This window comes from Acanthopagrus latus, chromosome 17, assembly GCF_904848185.1.
Source record: "Acanthopagrus latus isolate v.2019 chromosome 17, fAcaLat1.1, whole genome shotgun sequence".
Taxonomy (NCBI): domain Eukaryota; kingdom Metazoa; phylum Chordata; class Actinopteri; order Spariformes; family Sparidae; genus Acanthopagrus; species Acanthopagrus latus.
This window is the reverse complement of record NC_051055.1, coordinates 31,598,653-31,613,896: the sequence shown is the minus strand read 5'-3', so window position 1 is coordinate 31,613,896 and position 15,244 is coordinate 31,598,653. Positions and strand designations below refer to the sequence as shown.

At 44.5% G+C, this 15,244-nt stretch overlaps 1 protein-coding gene across 1 annotated transcript; it reads right to left on the bottom strand.

Annotated features, from left to right (window-relative positions):
• On the bottom strand, positions 1-13,653 carry selenbp1 (selenium binding protein 1). The gene is made up of 12 exons (XM_037075154.1): positions 13,547-13,653; positions 11,631-11,684; positions 10,558-10,670; positions 10,256-10,441; positions 8,247-8,367; positions 7,858-8,040; positions 6,911-7,092; positions 5,983-6,061; positions 4,749-4,870; positions 4,576-4,668; positions 1,355-1,473; positions 1-846 (listed from the first exon to the last, which is right to left on the bottom strand). The coding sequence occupies exons 1-12, from the start codon at positions 13,548-13,550 to the stop codon at positions 684-686; spliced, it is 1,419 nt and encodes a 472-aa protein (XP_036931049.1). The 5' UTR covers positions 13,551-13,653; the 3' UTR covers positions 1-683.
• Between the last annotated feature and the right edge of the window lie 1,591 nt (positions 13,654-15,244).

Sequence of the window (15,244 nt, the reverse complement as noted above, 5' to 3'; positions counted from 1 at the left end):
GAGAATCAGGGTGAACTTTATTGACACATGTTGACAGTTTGACCAGCAGGAGGCGCTGCAGAGGCCGACAGGTCAACAGGTGGGTCATGATGCACCTGAGCGTCAGGCTGACAGCTGATTGGTCCATTTGTTACCTGACTCACACTCACAGGAATGTTCACGTCCCCTCACTTCACAGTGCAGCAGTGGAATGTAACTCAGCACATTTACTCAAGTACTTTACACTTTTCAGGTATTTACTCAAATATCTCCAGTTTCTGCTACTTTATACTTTTGCTCCATTACATTCTTCAGTTACTCTGGACCTTCAGACTCTTCATGCAATATGGATCAACAAATATCTTCAAATTCAAAATGTAAAATTCTTACTCTTACATAAAAAACATGGTGACATCATGACAAGTTTTACTTTTGGTTCTGTGAGTGTATAATTAATGACAATCAATACTGGACAGTGATTAATTAATAACAATCAATAATGTAACAGTGATTGATTAATAATAATCAATAATGTGAGGTGATTAATCAATCATAATGTGGTTGATAAGCTGACACTTCTCCCGGGTCGGTGGGTTTGTTTTAACGTAGTCACGTGTGGGTCGAGGTTTGGTCTGGTTCTGGGACTGTGTGTGACTGGACTCTTTCACTCTCGGGTTTCCTCTTCAGTGTGGACTCGGAGGTTTTCACAGCCAGATGTCAGACGTACAGTCTCCTCCAGGATATCGGACCTCGTGGGCCAGAGCCGGACCGTCGGGCTCTTTACCGAAATCCACCAGGAAGTTTTCATTCACAGAGAGGCCTCCAGTGACCAGGTCCACATCGATCTGCATCATCACTGAGCCCTCCCTGTATACGCAGACAGACAGGAGGGTCATTAAACGCCTCATGACAGGGTGTCAGGCTGTCCTCAAACTTTTGGCCATGCAGTGACCTCTGATCAGGTGTCAGTAGTAATAATAACAGTACTGCAGTGGTGAGAGTACTGCAGAGTACTGCAGTAGTGAGAGTACTGCAGTAGTGAGAGTACTGCAGCAGTAAGAGTACTGCAGTAGTGAGAGTACTGCAGCAGTAAGAGTACTGCAGTAGTGAGAGTACTGCAGTAGTGAGAGTACTGCAGCAGTAAGAGTACTGCAGTAGTGAGAGTACTGCAGCAGTAAGAGTACTGCAGTAGTGAGAGTACTGCAGTAGTGAGAGTACTGCAGTAGTGAGAGTACTGCAGCAGTAAGAGTACTGCAGTAGTGAGAGTACTGCAGCAGTAAGAGTACTGCAGTAGTGAGAGTACTGCAGTAGTGAGAGTACTGCAGCAGTAAGAGTACTGCAGTAGTGAGAGTACTGCAGTAGTGAGAGTACTGACCGGATCATGTCGGGGTAGAACTGTTTGTCCCAGCCGCTGTAGAGAGACGTCGTCACATAAAGTCTCCGTCCATCCAAACTCAGCTGTAACATCTGAGGACCACCAGGGACACGCTTCCCCTGAGAGACAGACAGGTGGAGAGAGAGACAGGTAGTGATAGAGAGAAAGAGAGAGAGAGCTCAATAATCAATCAGGTAAGATGTTTTCAAGATGGCGCTGTAGGAGACGGCAGCTTATCCAGTCACTCTGCAGCACTGTTTTTGTTTTTACCTTTTTCTCCTCCTATTTTCTATCCTTTCGGCTCTTTTTAATATTCTACTTCTTCAGGAAGGATTTTACATGTATCCCATGGATACAGCAGACTCTAAAAGACACACAGGAGTCAGCTCTTTTGTTTGCTGGCTCTTAAGACGAGCACACCTGGACAGAAACAACATCCCAGTGGACCTGCGGAAGAGCTACAGAGGCTGTAAGGCTGGAGCTAAGCTGAAGGCTAGGCTAGCGGACAACCAGAGGCGCTTCAAACCAACGATTCCCTCCATGATTATGAGGAACGTCAACTCGCTGCCGAATAAGATGGACGAGCTGGCTGCTCTGGAGAACCAGCAGATCTACCGTCAGTTCAGCTTGTTCAGTTAACATACCAGATGCTAAAGTGGACCTGCGGGGATTCACAGCAGTAAGAGCCGACAGGGACGCAAAGGCATGTGGCAAAAACAAAGGTGGGGGACTCATCATATATGTCAACAACCATGGGTGTAACCCCAGCCATGTCACTGTGAAGGCGGTTTTGTGTAGCCCTCATCTGGAGCCACTGGCCATTAGCTTGTGCCCACTGGGCAAATCAGACCACAACCTGGTGTACACACAGCCCCAGTAAACCCCCCACGGTTCAAAGGCAGGCTGTACTACTCGCTCCATCAGGAGATGGACACCTGAAGCAGATTAGGCCCTGAGGGACTGCTACAACATCATGACTGGGATGTGCTGCTGGGTGCACATGGTGAGAACATCGAGGGGATGACTCACTGTCTCACAGACTATCTCAACTTCTGTGTAGACATGGTGGCCCCCACCAAGACTGTTCAGTGTTACTCAAATTACAAGCCATGGGTAACACAGAGAGTCAAGGCAAGACAAGAGGAAAAAGGCCTTCAGGAATAAAGACAAGGAGGAGATGAAAGCAGCACAGCAGGAGGTGAAACACTGCCAGAGGGAGACAAAAGACTCCTACAGGGAGAAAGTGGAGCAGAAGCTGAGGAAGAACAACATGAGGGAGGTCTGGGAGGGCGTCAGAACCATCACAGGCCATAAAGCAAAGACCAGCACAGAGGGGGAGGGTGTGGAGAGAGTGAACGACCTGAATAACTTCTTCAGTATGTTCAGCCAGCTCCCCTCTCCCCACCACTCCTGTCTCTGTGTCCCCACTGCTGAAGTTGGGGAGCCACTTCAACGGGTCTTCAACATGAGCCTGCAACTCAGGAGAGTGCCCACCCTCTGGAAGACATCATGCATCGTTCCAGTTCCAAAGAAGAACCGGCTCTTCGTCAGCCTCCTCAGGCATCAGGTACAGCACAGTGAGGACAGCCTTCAGTTTGCCTACCGAGCAGAGGTTGGGAAGCAGCACGGTCAGGATCCTCTTCCTGGACTTTTTGAGTGCCTTCCATACTATCCAGCCCCTTTTACTCCAGGAAAAACTCATCAGAATGCGAGTGGACCCCTACCTGATTGCTTGGATTTCCAGCTACCTCACTGACAGATCACAATATGTCAGGCTGATGGACACCATGTCTGACACTGTGATCAGCACTGTGCTGTCCCCCTCCTCTTCACTCTGTACACAGCGGACTTCTGCTACAACTCTGATACGAGTCACATCCAGAAGTTTGCAGATGACACGGACATCATGGGGTGTATCAGAGATGATGAAGAGGAGGAATATTGAGGAACTTTGTTGTCTGGTGCCAAACAAACAACCTGCAGCTCAACACCTCAAAGACTAAAGAACTGGTCATGGACTTTAGGAGGGACAGACCCAGACCCAGACCAGTTCTGTTAGGAGCAGAGGAGGTGGAGGTTGTGGAGACCTATAAATATCTTGGGCTGTGGCTGGACAACAAGTTGGACTGGACGAGCAACACAAAGCAGCAGTACAAGAAGGCTCAGAGCAGGTTGTACTTCCTGAGGAGGCTGCAATACCTCAGCTGGTTGTACCAGTCCGTGGTCACCAGCGTTGTCTCCTATGCTGTGGTGTGCTGGGCTGGGAGCACATCAAAGGCAGACCTCTCCAAGTTGGAGAAGCTGGTCAGGCGGGCCGGCTCTGTGGTCGGCATGAAGCTGGACCCTCTGCTGACAGTGGCAGAGAGGAGAACCCTCAACAAACTGCAGGGCATCCTGGACAACACCAACCACCCTCTGCACACCGTCATCAGCAGCCAGAGGAGCCGGCTGACAGGCTGCTCCTTCCAAAGAGCCGGACAAACCGACTGAGGAACTCCTCAAACTGTTCTACTCCTCACTGAGGAGGAGGAGGGCGAACAGGCAAACAGAGAGACTGAAGGACAGGGAGGAGAGGCCTGCCCGACCCAAGACGTGCTGGACTGTTCATGAACACAACATACAATAATCATGTACAATAACAACATAACCATAACAGATATTGTGTATGTGTGTACAATTTATATATATTATATACACACGTGTGTATAATATATATTTATATATGTACATATATATCTTCTATTCTCACAGTGTTATTTATATTTATTTACTTATTTGTATATCTATTTTATATGTATATTTTGTATGTACGTATGTATATTTATTTCATATATATATTTATTTATTATATATTACTTTTACTGCTTATATTCCATTATCTATATTACCTATACATCATATTTATATATATGTGTTTATATATATTTATATTGACATGTAATATTTACTATATACACATGTCTATGTATAGTATATTATTTGGTTTTATATCTTTATATGGGTGTCAGGTACTTTGGTGTCTTTTCTTTCTTGAGCTTCTATGTGTGTGTAACAGTGTTGTGTGTGACATGGAGCTTAAATTTCTCCAAGGGATGAATAAAGTTGTCTAAGTCTAAGATAGATCAAATAATAATAATAATAATAATAATAATAATAATAATAATAAGAAGAAGAAGAAGAAGAAGAAGAAGAAGAGGAATCCTGTCTCCTGTCCCTGGTACCTGGATGATGCGTGGGTGGGGCTGCGGTTGGTTCTGCGGGTCTTCCAGGACTCTGACCGGACCATCATTGATGACACTTCCTCCCACGAACACCTGAAGGAGACAGACAGGTTAGCTGTCTCACCCTGAGCTCTCACCTGTATATCACTGGAAAGGTGTCATAACTTTCAGACCTGGCCGACCAATCTTGGGTTCCTCCTGTCCGTGATGTCATACTGTCTGATGTCACCGTGCAGCCAATTACTGAAGTAAAGGAAACGGTCGTCCAATGAGATCAGAATGTCTGTGATCAGACCTGCAGAGAGTCAGTCAGACACACAGACAGTCAGACAGTCAGTCAGACAGACAGTCAGTCAGACACACAGACAGTCAGACAGTCAGACAGACAGACAGACAGTCAGTCAGACACACAGACAGTCAGACAGTCAGACAGACAGACAGTCAGTCAGACAGTCAGTCAGTCAGACAGACAGTCAGTCAGACACACAGTCAGTCAGTCAGACAAACAGACAGTCAGTCAGACAGACAGTCAGACAGACAGTCAGTCAGACACACAGACAGTCAGTCAGACAGACAGTCAGTCAGACAGACACACAGACAGACAGTCAGACACACAGACAGTCAGACAGTCAGACAGACAGACAGACAGTCAGTCAGACAGTCAGTCAGTCAGACAGACAGTCAGTCAGACACACAGTCAGTCAGTCAGACAGACAGTCAGTCAGACAGACAGACAGTCAGTCAGTCAGACAGACAGTCAGTCAGACAGACAGACAGTCAGTCAGACACACAGACAGTCAGTCAGACAGACAGACACACAGACAGTCAGACAGACAGTCAGTCAGTCAGACAGACAGTCAGTCAGACAGACACACAGACAGTCAGACAGACAGTCAGTCAGTCAGACAGACAGTCAGTCAGACACACAGTCAGTCAGTCAGACAGTCAGACAGACAGACAGACAGTCAGTCAGACACACAGACAGACAGTCAGACAGACAGTCAGTCAGACAGACACACAGACAGACAGTCAGACAGACAGTCAGTCAGACAGACAGACAGACAGTCAGTCAGACACACAGACAGTCAGTCAGACAGACAGACAGTCAGACAGACACACAGACAGTCAGTCAGACAGACAGACAGTCAGACAGACACACAGACAGTCAGTCAGACAGACAGACAGTCAGTCAGACAGACAGACAGTCAGACAGACACACAGACAGTCAGTCAGACAGACAGACAGTCAGACAGACACACAGACAGTCAGTCAGACAGACAGTCAGTCAGACACACAGACAGTCAGTCAGACAGACAGACAGTCAGACAGACACACAGACAGTCAGTCAGACAGACAGACAGTCAGACAGACACACAGACAGACATTCAGACAGACAGTCAAACTTACTTGGCATCTCTGGCAGAATCCATCCTTCCACCTTCTTACAGGGAACACTGATCACCTTCTCTACATCCCAGTCACCTTTCTGAGAACACACAGATTCCTCTGAGGTCAGGTCATGTCTAGGTCGGACCTGTACTGAGGTCCCTTAAAGTAAAACTCTCGCCAAAAAGCAACTGAGGCTTTATTTGTGATTGAATATAAGTCAAACCTTTGTATAAACACATAAATATGACGAAAGAGGCGCTTCTAAGATTTTCTGTAGTTATGTTTTTGGGCGAGCTAATTTCAATGGGAGTGCTACGGGCACTTTCACGATAGCATCAAAATCTCTATTTTTAAAACAGTAAGAAGTCTTGACACAACATGAAACTTTGCTGTAGTATCACCAGGGTCTCTTCACATGAACACCAGCATTGAGAACATTGTTTGTGTACACAGAGTTACTAAAAAGAAAGTTTTTGAACTACTTTGCCTCTCACTGGGAAAAGTGTGGGTGTTAAAACACCCACATCCCCCACAGGTGCGACGCCCCTGGCCGTATGACTAACTCAAAAGATCTTGCTAGCTGAACTGACTAATGATGCTGATGCTAGGCCTCACATCACTTGTGTTCACATATTTGTTTTGTGATTGCTTGTTTGAGTCATTTGAAAAGCTTGAAACACAAACATTGTCCTCGAGTTCTGTATTGCCATTTAAGATCGAAGTTAGTCTCTTTATCAAGTAGATACCACCAACACTATGATTATTGCTTAGCTCACTTAGCTAACACTTCTGAAGCCTCGAAAGTGCTGCTGGTGCATCAGTTATGATCATGCTTTGTTACTAATGTTAATTTCCACCGAGCACCAGAAGTATCACCCATAATCATTTGCTCAGTTACCTCCACAGCACACTAGTCTTACTGGGATCTAGAACCTGTGATACTGACGGGTGTTTTGTAGAATCTGAAGACTGTTCCCCGCAGAGCACATCCAACGTAGCCCTCGGTGGCACTGGGGTCATGGAGGAATCGGACCTCCAGGGGAATCGCACCCTCCTCACCCAGATCGAGTGTCTGCAGCTTCCTGTGGGTAGTCCAGTCCCAAACATGGAGGGCGCTGCCGTAGTGACCTGGAACACCAACAACAGTGAATTCGCAAGAGCGGAGTTCTGATGTTTGTCCAAAGGTGCAAGAGAGAGCTGGACATTGTTCTGGACAGGTGTAGAACTATGTGCTGAATGACTTTTACTTTCCTGAATAAAGTCTTCTCAGTTAATGAACCCCCTGCAGTCTTACTGGAACTGGAAGAGAGAACCCTGTGGCACAGACTCAGGTCTTACTGGGAACTTGAACCCTGTGATACCAACTTGAATCTTCCTGGTAGAACAACCTAGAACGCTGTTGCACTAATTATAGCCTTACTGTGATTAGACCCTGAACCCCACGGTACTGTCAGAATTCTTACTGGGATGATAAAGTAGAGCCCTATGTTCCCGACCAGAATCTTACTGAGATCTTAAACCTGTTGTACAACTGAGACTTAGTGAAACAGAAATTTGAAAATCTTGTGGCACAGACTAAAGAGGAAAGGAAAGGATTAGATCCCAGCAACAGACTAAAAGAAATCAGTCTAAAGTTCAAGATAATTTAGTTTTAAAATGTATCATTGCAACTGATCATGAATCAACAGAGCTCTATAAAGACCCAGAGTCTGCAACAAACAGTCCACAGATTTATGATCTTACTGGGATGATAAATCTGTCTTGTGTTACTGTGATCAATAAATCTGACAGGTTTCAGAACCTAAAACCTTGAGGGTCTGGCATAGCAGTGTTTTTATAATATTTCTGTGACGTCAGAAGAGGAATGACATTGAAATGTTCCTGCTGACTAACCTTCTTTGACATGGACTGGATTAAATCCACCAACAAGAGCTTTGGGTGCCCCCCATTCAGTGCTGATCATCACGTTGTGTCGAGGCTGGTACCAGAAGTCATACCCAAAAGGCGCTGCTTCACCCGGATGTTCCCAGTTCTCCACCACCTCAAACGTCTCACCATCCAGCAAGACGAAACCACCTGGGAGGACAACACCCCTAACCCATGAAGGATGCTGCAACAAGGTTTACCCAGACCACAATGAACAGGGAAAGTCATAGTATACATGACGAGTTGAAGAAAAGGATTTTACAATTATCAACTGTTCCTTTAACATTTCTTTACTTGAGGCCCGGTCTACCTGAACAGATGGGCTGATTTATGATGCAGTCTGCTGGTGGTCTCACCTTTGCCGTTGCCGGAGGGGTCCCCCATGCAGCTGATCATGATCTGACCACTGCCCAGACAGTGGGTGGTGTGAGGGTTTGCCAGGCCACACTTATAGTACAGATCAACAGGCTCCACCATCTTAAGACACAATGATATAACATCAACACAAATCAGCAGCAGCAGCTTCAGCTTTACTGGGATTAGAACCTACAATCCTATGTACTGGTACTGTCATCCTTGTGTAACTAATTAAGAATGTTACACAGTTACACAAAGTCCTACTAAAAAAACAAAAAACAAAACAAAACAAAAAAAAACCTGAGTTCTTCTTTCAACAGGAATCATGTAATCATTTCCTTATTTGATCAGGGGCCTGGATCTGATCCATTAAGACTCCAGATCTGCTGTGCTGACTGGAGCCTTAGTGGGATTGAAACCTAGAGGCCTTCAGTGCTGGTTTGAGTTTTATTTGGATTGGCACTGTGGTCATTGCATTACTGACTGAAGTCCTACAGACAATAGAACCAAGAACCCTGCGGTCTTCCCTGTACAAACAAAGCTCCAATCTCAGGGAAGTATTTTGGAGTCCTATGGTCTGATTCCAGTAAGACTCCAGGAAGTCAATTAGGGTCTTTGGTTCTGCCCCAATTCAACCCACTCCAGATCTTAACTGATTTAACTTAATCCTAACTGCTGTGCTCAATGGAGTTTCACTAGGATAGGAACCAAGAACTTTGTGTTACTCGCTGGAGTCTTCTGGGATCAGAACCTAGAACCATGAGGTACTCGCTCAAGACTGGCTCAGGTTGCCAGCAAAGTAAGCAAGGTCTCCCAAATCTCCTCCACCCACCAAGCAAACTGGAACCAAGACCAGAACCTCAGCTGAGGACTGAGGCTGTTGTCTTGTGTCTGCGAGGATAGTCTGAAACAGAGTCCCTGTTGTGCTGATGTGGTACATATCTGCTTGATGATCCGAGCCCGATGAGCAAGACTCTGAGATACTGGAACTCCTTCAGCTGTGACCTCGTCCAGACCTGAGGGGAGCACCATGACCTTGGACTGGGAGGTGCTGACTCATGAGGAAGAAAATACACATTTGAAGTGACATCTGGAAAGAGCCCTTTGACCTCCAGACCTAAATGGTTATTTCTGTCTGTCTCCTGCACCCTGTGGATACACATTTGTGTAACACCAGTTGATCAAGAGACGTCTGGACCTGGTTTGATCACTATGTTAAATGTGTACCACCCCCCACTGTTCACACTCCCCAGAGAGCAGACCCCTCCCTTTGCACCCCTTTTGTTTACCTATTGATTGAATCTGCCATTCTTTGTTCTAACTGTATAAAATTCTACTGTTTCATTTGCTCTGGGTCCACTCACTGGCTCAGACCCGCTCTGTGCCTGTCGGTTCACCAGTTTACCAGTATTCTTTGAATAAACACATCACCACAGCAAACTGCTCAACAGGACTTGAACGATTTCCTCAACACTCATATCATGCTGCCAGGACACCGCCAGTAACCGTCCTCTCTTCTTCAGTGGTTTATCAAAATCTGACTGGCTGATGAGTAAACACTGACCCAGCAGACATGTTTGCATTCTGATTTATTGGACAGAGGTTTTATTTCCCACATCAGTGAGTCCAAGTTTATAAGATCAGCTGTAAGAGTGTTTATCATCCAGTATGAACTCAGGATGAACCTCCTCCTCATCCTCCTCCTCTACAGTCTCGCTGCTCCTCTGTGCGACTCTGAGTTGTTTCAGCTGTGCTCGTTACCAAATAGATTTAATTTATTGGACCACTACAACAAATATAACAACACAGTGAAGTAACTGTCACTTCTCCAGACTGGTGCTCAGTTTTACCTGCAGATTTTTCTTCACACAGGAAGTGAAGTTCGAATTTCTTGTAGTGATTTATGTCAAGGATGAAAAAGTGGATTCATCACAGAAACGAGCAGCAACCATCCAGTCATTTTTTCTGACTGGCTGACCTGTATTCAGCAGTGGCGTGCTGTCCGTACCTTGTGGATCTGCGGCACTCTGGGATTCGTCCCGACATCAATCACGTAGATCCTGGACGAGATGAGTGATGGCAGAATCAGGCGGTTTCTCTTTTTGGAGGCGTCGCCAAAGCAGCTGCTGCAGGCGTTCCAGCCAGAGTGATGCAGCTCGTCACGGAGGTTTGGCATTGGCAGCCGGTGGATGACCTGTGAGGGCAGAGGTCAAAGGTCACCACCGTACAGAAATCACTGATTAACACTCAAAGAAGACAGTAAGCTAGAGCAGAAGGTCATCTCCCAGCTGAGTGGTCAACTCGTTCTACCTTGCAGTAGGTGGACGATTTCGGGTCGACGTCCACGGTGGCAAGGTAGTCAGGTTTAAGGATGTCGGTGTTGCGGTAGATGCAGGGCAGGTAGACGATCTCCTCCCGTGGACCTTCAACAGGTAGAACAATAAAACTCTTGCCGAGTCAGAGACAGGCTTACCGTCCCCCTGTTTCAAAACTTTATGCTAAGTTAAGCTAATGAGCCGCCAGCTGATTCATATCTGATCACATGACTCAGTGGAATCTTCTTCTTCTGTTTCCCTCTAAACATCTCTCTATAAAAGCAAGAAGAAGTCTGTGTGTGTGTGTGTGTGTGTGTGTGTGTGTGTGTGTGTGTGTGTGTGTGTGTGTCTGTTCCTCAGATATCTCTGCAGATCTGGATCAGACTGATCTGAGAGTTTCAACATGGCTGCTGCTTGGTTCAAGTGTGTGCAATGTCACATTTGTTTGGACAACAATGATACCGTTAATAAATTATTTCATAAATGCTTTATGAATTCCGCTAGCACTGTCAACCATTGCCACCATAGTCACATGCACACCAGAGCCAATCGCTGCAGAGCTCACTTCCATGACACACCTTAAGAAACAAGCAGATTTATACCTGCAGCGGCGCGAGCCGGAGTGGTTCGGTCCCGTTCTGTGCATCTAAACTGACTGTTGTGGAGTCTGGACAGAGTCTGTTCCGCTCGTTTTTTTAATCTTTTTTTTTTTTTTTAATGAATTTAGGTCCATTGTGTTAATATAGTGTCAATGTTAATATCATGTCAAAATGAAAAAAATAACTGTACAGTCACACATGTGAGGTTGTGCTGAAAAGGTAAATAGTTTCTATGGTGAAATATAACGATAAAATCAAAAGTAGTCAAAATCGGTTGATTATATCCCAGATGTCCCAAACACAACCTCATTTGGCCATCCATGAAAAAACTGCTTAACCTCCCACTTTTCTATAGGAATACATGCTTCCCATGGTCAGCCTACTAGTTATTTCAAACACACACACACACACACACACACACACACACACACACACACACACACACACACACACACACGCGAACACTCACCCTTCATGGCGTCCAGTGGGCTGCGGTATCCTGGTCCACATCCTGAACAGCTGGCTGATGACACAACAGGTCACAGAGGTCAGAGGTCACAGAGGTCAGAGGTCACAGAGGTCAGAGGTCAGAGAGGTCACAGGTCACAGAGGTCAGAGGTCACAGAGGTCAGAGGTCACATAGGTCACATAGGTCACAGAGGTCAGAGGTCACATAGGTCACATAGGTCACAGAGGTCAGAGGTCAGAGGTCAAACTGTTTAAGTGTTACAGGTGAGATTCCTTCAGATTCTCGCTGTGCTGATCTTTGGTGTTTCTCTGCTGGATCATTTTATTCCTCTCCTTTAGTCCTGAACCAGGACTGGAGACCAGCCAGCAGAGTCCTGGTTCACAGAGTAGCACCAAATAGAATTAAACCAGGAGGAGCTTTAAAAGTGATCACGAATATCTTCAGACCAACAGGACTGATGTGATCTGGTCTGAGGGAGTCAGACGGGTTTTATCTTAATAACTGATCTGAGTATGAACCACCTGTAAATGTGTCGATAATAGTTATTATGATTCATGTGAGTGAAACGATTCAGCAGCTGCCGCAAACCCCGAAGTTTATCACCCAACCGAGACGACAGTGAACTAATGTAACCTCCACAGTTATATAACACACACACTCACTCACACACACACACACACTCACACAGTTCCCATGATCCTTTGCACAGCTGTGAAGTTGGTTTATAGACAGAAAGTCTCGACTCCTTTTTGTCAAACAGTCCTTGAACGCACCAAAAATATGAAAAAGATAAAAATGATTTTAATTCAGTCATGAACTAAATGATTTGACCACAGAAGACGTTAACAAAACACTGTTGGAAAATGATCTGCAGCCACATTTAAAAGGTCGTTTTGTCTCAAACTTTCTCTTTTTAAAGAATAAAACAAACACTGAAGATTACTGAGACTGAAGCTGAGAACCATCCAACCGGAACCGACGACCCACTATGACATCACTGCAGCAGTCTGTCTGATAATTATTACACTTTTTCTTCTTTTTAAACTTTTAAAACTGTTTTTATTAAATTTTTTTATTCCATATTGTTATTGTAATTAGTGTTTATATTTAGAATAAATGCTGTATTGAACTGTGACAGCGGACACAGAGTCACTCTGAGTCCACTGACCTGCCGACTGTAAACATTAACTGAACTGACCTCTGAGAAACAGTCAACAATCACAAACTGGTTCAGGGCGGTGATGAGCAGCAGGCTGTATACCTGCAGGACAGGTGAGCGGAATCCATTCAGGGTTCTTTGATCAGTTATTGATTGAAGAGCCTTAAGCCAAATGTTCATTTTCAGATGATTTCATGTTTCCTGAAGAAACAAACTCAGTGGCGACAATCTTTCATCTGTGCTGGATTCACACAGGACGTGAACGTCTGCACACGAACTGATGAACATGATTAAAGTTTCAAAAATTAACAGACTACCCATTAATATGTTGTAATAATTCAAATATATTCTGATAGTTATCTGCACAAACTGACCAGCGTTTAATTAAAGCCTCCGCTTTTATCAGCAGCAAAGAAAAAAAGAAGAACAGAAAAGAACGTTGGTCAGTTAAAACTTTAACTGTCCTTTGGATTACACAAATTACTCCTTTAGTTTGTCCTGAGCTGACTGAGACTGTGCAGCAGGAAAGTTCTGTTCAGGCTCACACTGAGCTCAGGAACCAGAACAAAGGTCAACAACAGAGACCTGCTGCCAGCTGCAGCTCTGCTCCAACCAGACCTCATGAGTAAAACGTGGGATTTAAGCAGCTGAGACAAACTGCAGAGCTGCAGAGGAGCTGAGTCACAACTAATAACTACATTATTTTTAATTATTTTAAAATAATTAAATATAATTAGAATAATGAAAATGAACTCACCCATTCTGAGGCTGATCCTGCAGGTCCTGCTGACAGACGGTTTGGACTCTCTCAGACCAGATCCACTGAACAGGACTGAGGGGGCGGAGTCAAACTGCTTCACATCAGCATGCAGCCAATCAGAGATTGGGGGGCGTTTTTTAAACTGTAGCCCTGCATTCTGCATATTAACCCTTTAAAGCCCAAACACGATGTTCATGAAGTTATAAAATCAAACAGATTCTTTATGTGGTTCTGAATTAATTTTTCTGTTTCATCCACAAACGTTTTGTTACGGGACGAAGCCGAGACCTCGTCTGTGTTTACTATATAACATTTGAATGTAGAATTTATTGTTGTTGTGTTTCCAGGTTCTGTTGTGTAAACACACACACACACACACACACACACATATATATATATATATAACTTCCTTTTGACTGCTGTTAACGACTAACAGTGTTCACTAAAAACACTTCGTACAAAAAGGCTTCCACACGTTGTCAATCATGTAAAACTCACTAAATCCTGTCAAGTGTTTCTAAGTTCCAGCTGCTTTTGTTTTTTCATGAGGAAAAGTGTGAAAAAAAGATTTTACTTGGTTTCACACAAAAAATAAAGAAGCTTACCTGTTAAAGTGAAACTCTCGCCAGAAAGCAACTGAGACTTTATTTGTGAATGTATATGAGTCAAACCTTGTGAAAGCGTGGTTACGACGAAAGAGGCGCTTTAAGATTTACTGTTTCATTTTCAGGCGAGCTCATTTTCAGTGGGAGTGCTACGGGCGCTTTTACGATAGCATCAAAATCTCTCTTTTTAAAACAGTAAGAAGTCTCAACACAACATGAAACTTTGCTGTAATATCACCAGGGTCTCTACACATGAACACCAGCAGTGAGAACATTGTTTGTGTACACAGAGTCACTAAAAAGAAAGTTTTTGGACAGCTCATGTTAGCAGTTGTATCCGTGCCGCCGTCATGGCAGACAAAAGGTGTCGACCATGATGGCGGTTTGCCGCAGATACAGCTGCTAACGTGAGTTGTCCAAAAACTTTCTTTTTAGTAAACTCTGTGTACGAACTACAGTAGCTGTTATTGGTTTGCCTTGTTGCCAAATACAACCAGATACTGTATTAAAATGATAGATAATTCAAAGGCTTTGAGTGCTGTTGCCATTTCACACCACGTAGATGCCAACTGACCCAAGTAGAGGCAAATAATGATGTAGGCCTATGTATATTACAAAACCATTACCATTTAGTTTTGTAGATGACAATATTTATGTACGTTCAAAAGAAAATTACAAAGTCCTACAGTTTGCAGGTGTCGTAAATGCATCAAGTTTCATAGAAGTCTGAAATCCCCACAGTCCTGAATGAAGCACGATTAAGGGCCTGATGTGGACGGGCTGGTCCTGCATGTTGCAGCTGTTAGTAGTAGATAATTATGCTTTGACACGAAGGCTTGACTCATATTCAAACACAAATAAAGCCTTGGTTGCTCTCTGGCGAGAATTTTCACTTTAAACTTTTATATCAGACTGAGAAGAAAATGAATCAGCAAACACAAAGCCTCGTCACCATTTAAATGGGTTAGGGGTTCATGATTGATGATGTCTGATTAGTTTTTGATTATATCAAATTCTCATCAACATGTCGGCTGATAAATGTTCTTCCACTGATCACTCAGATGATCAAACAAAGATTAATGTAGAAAAA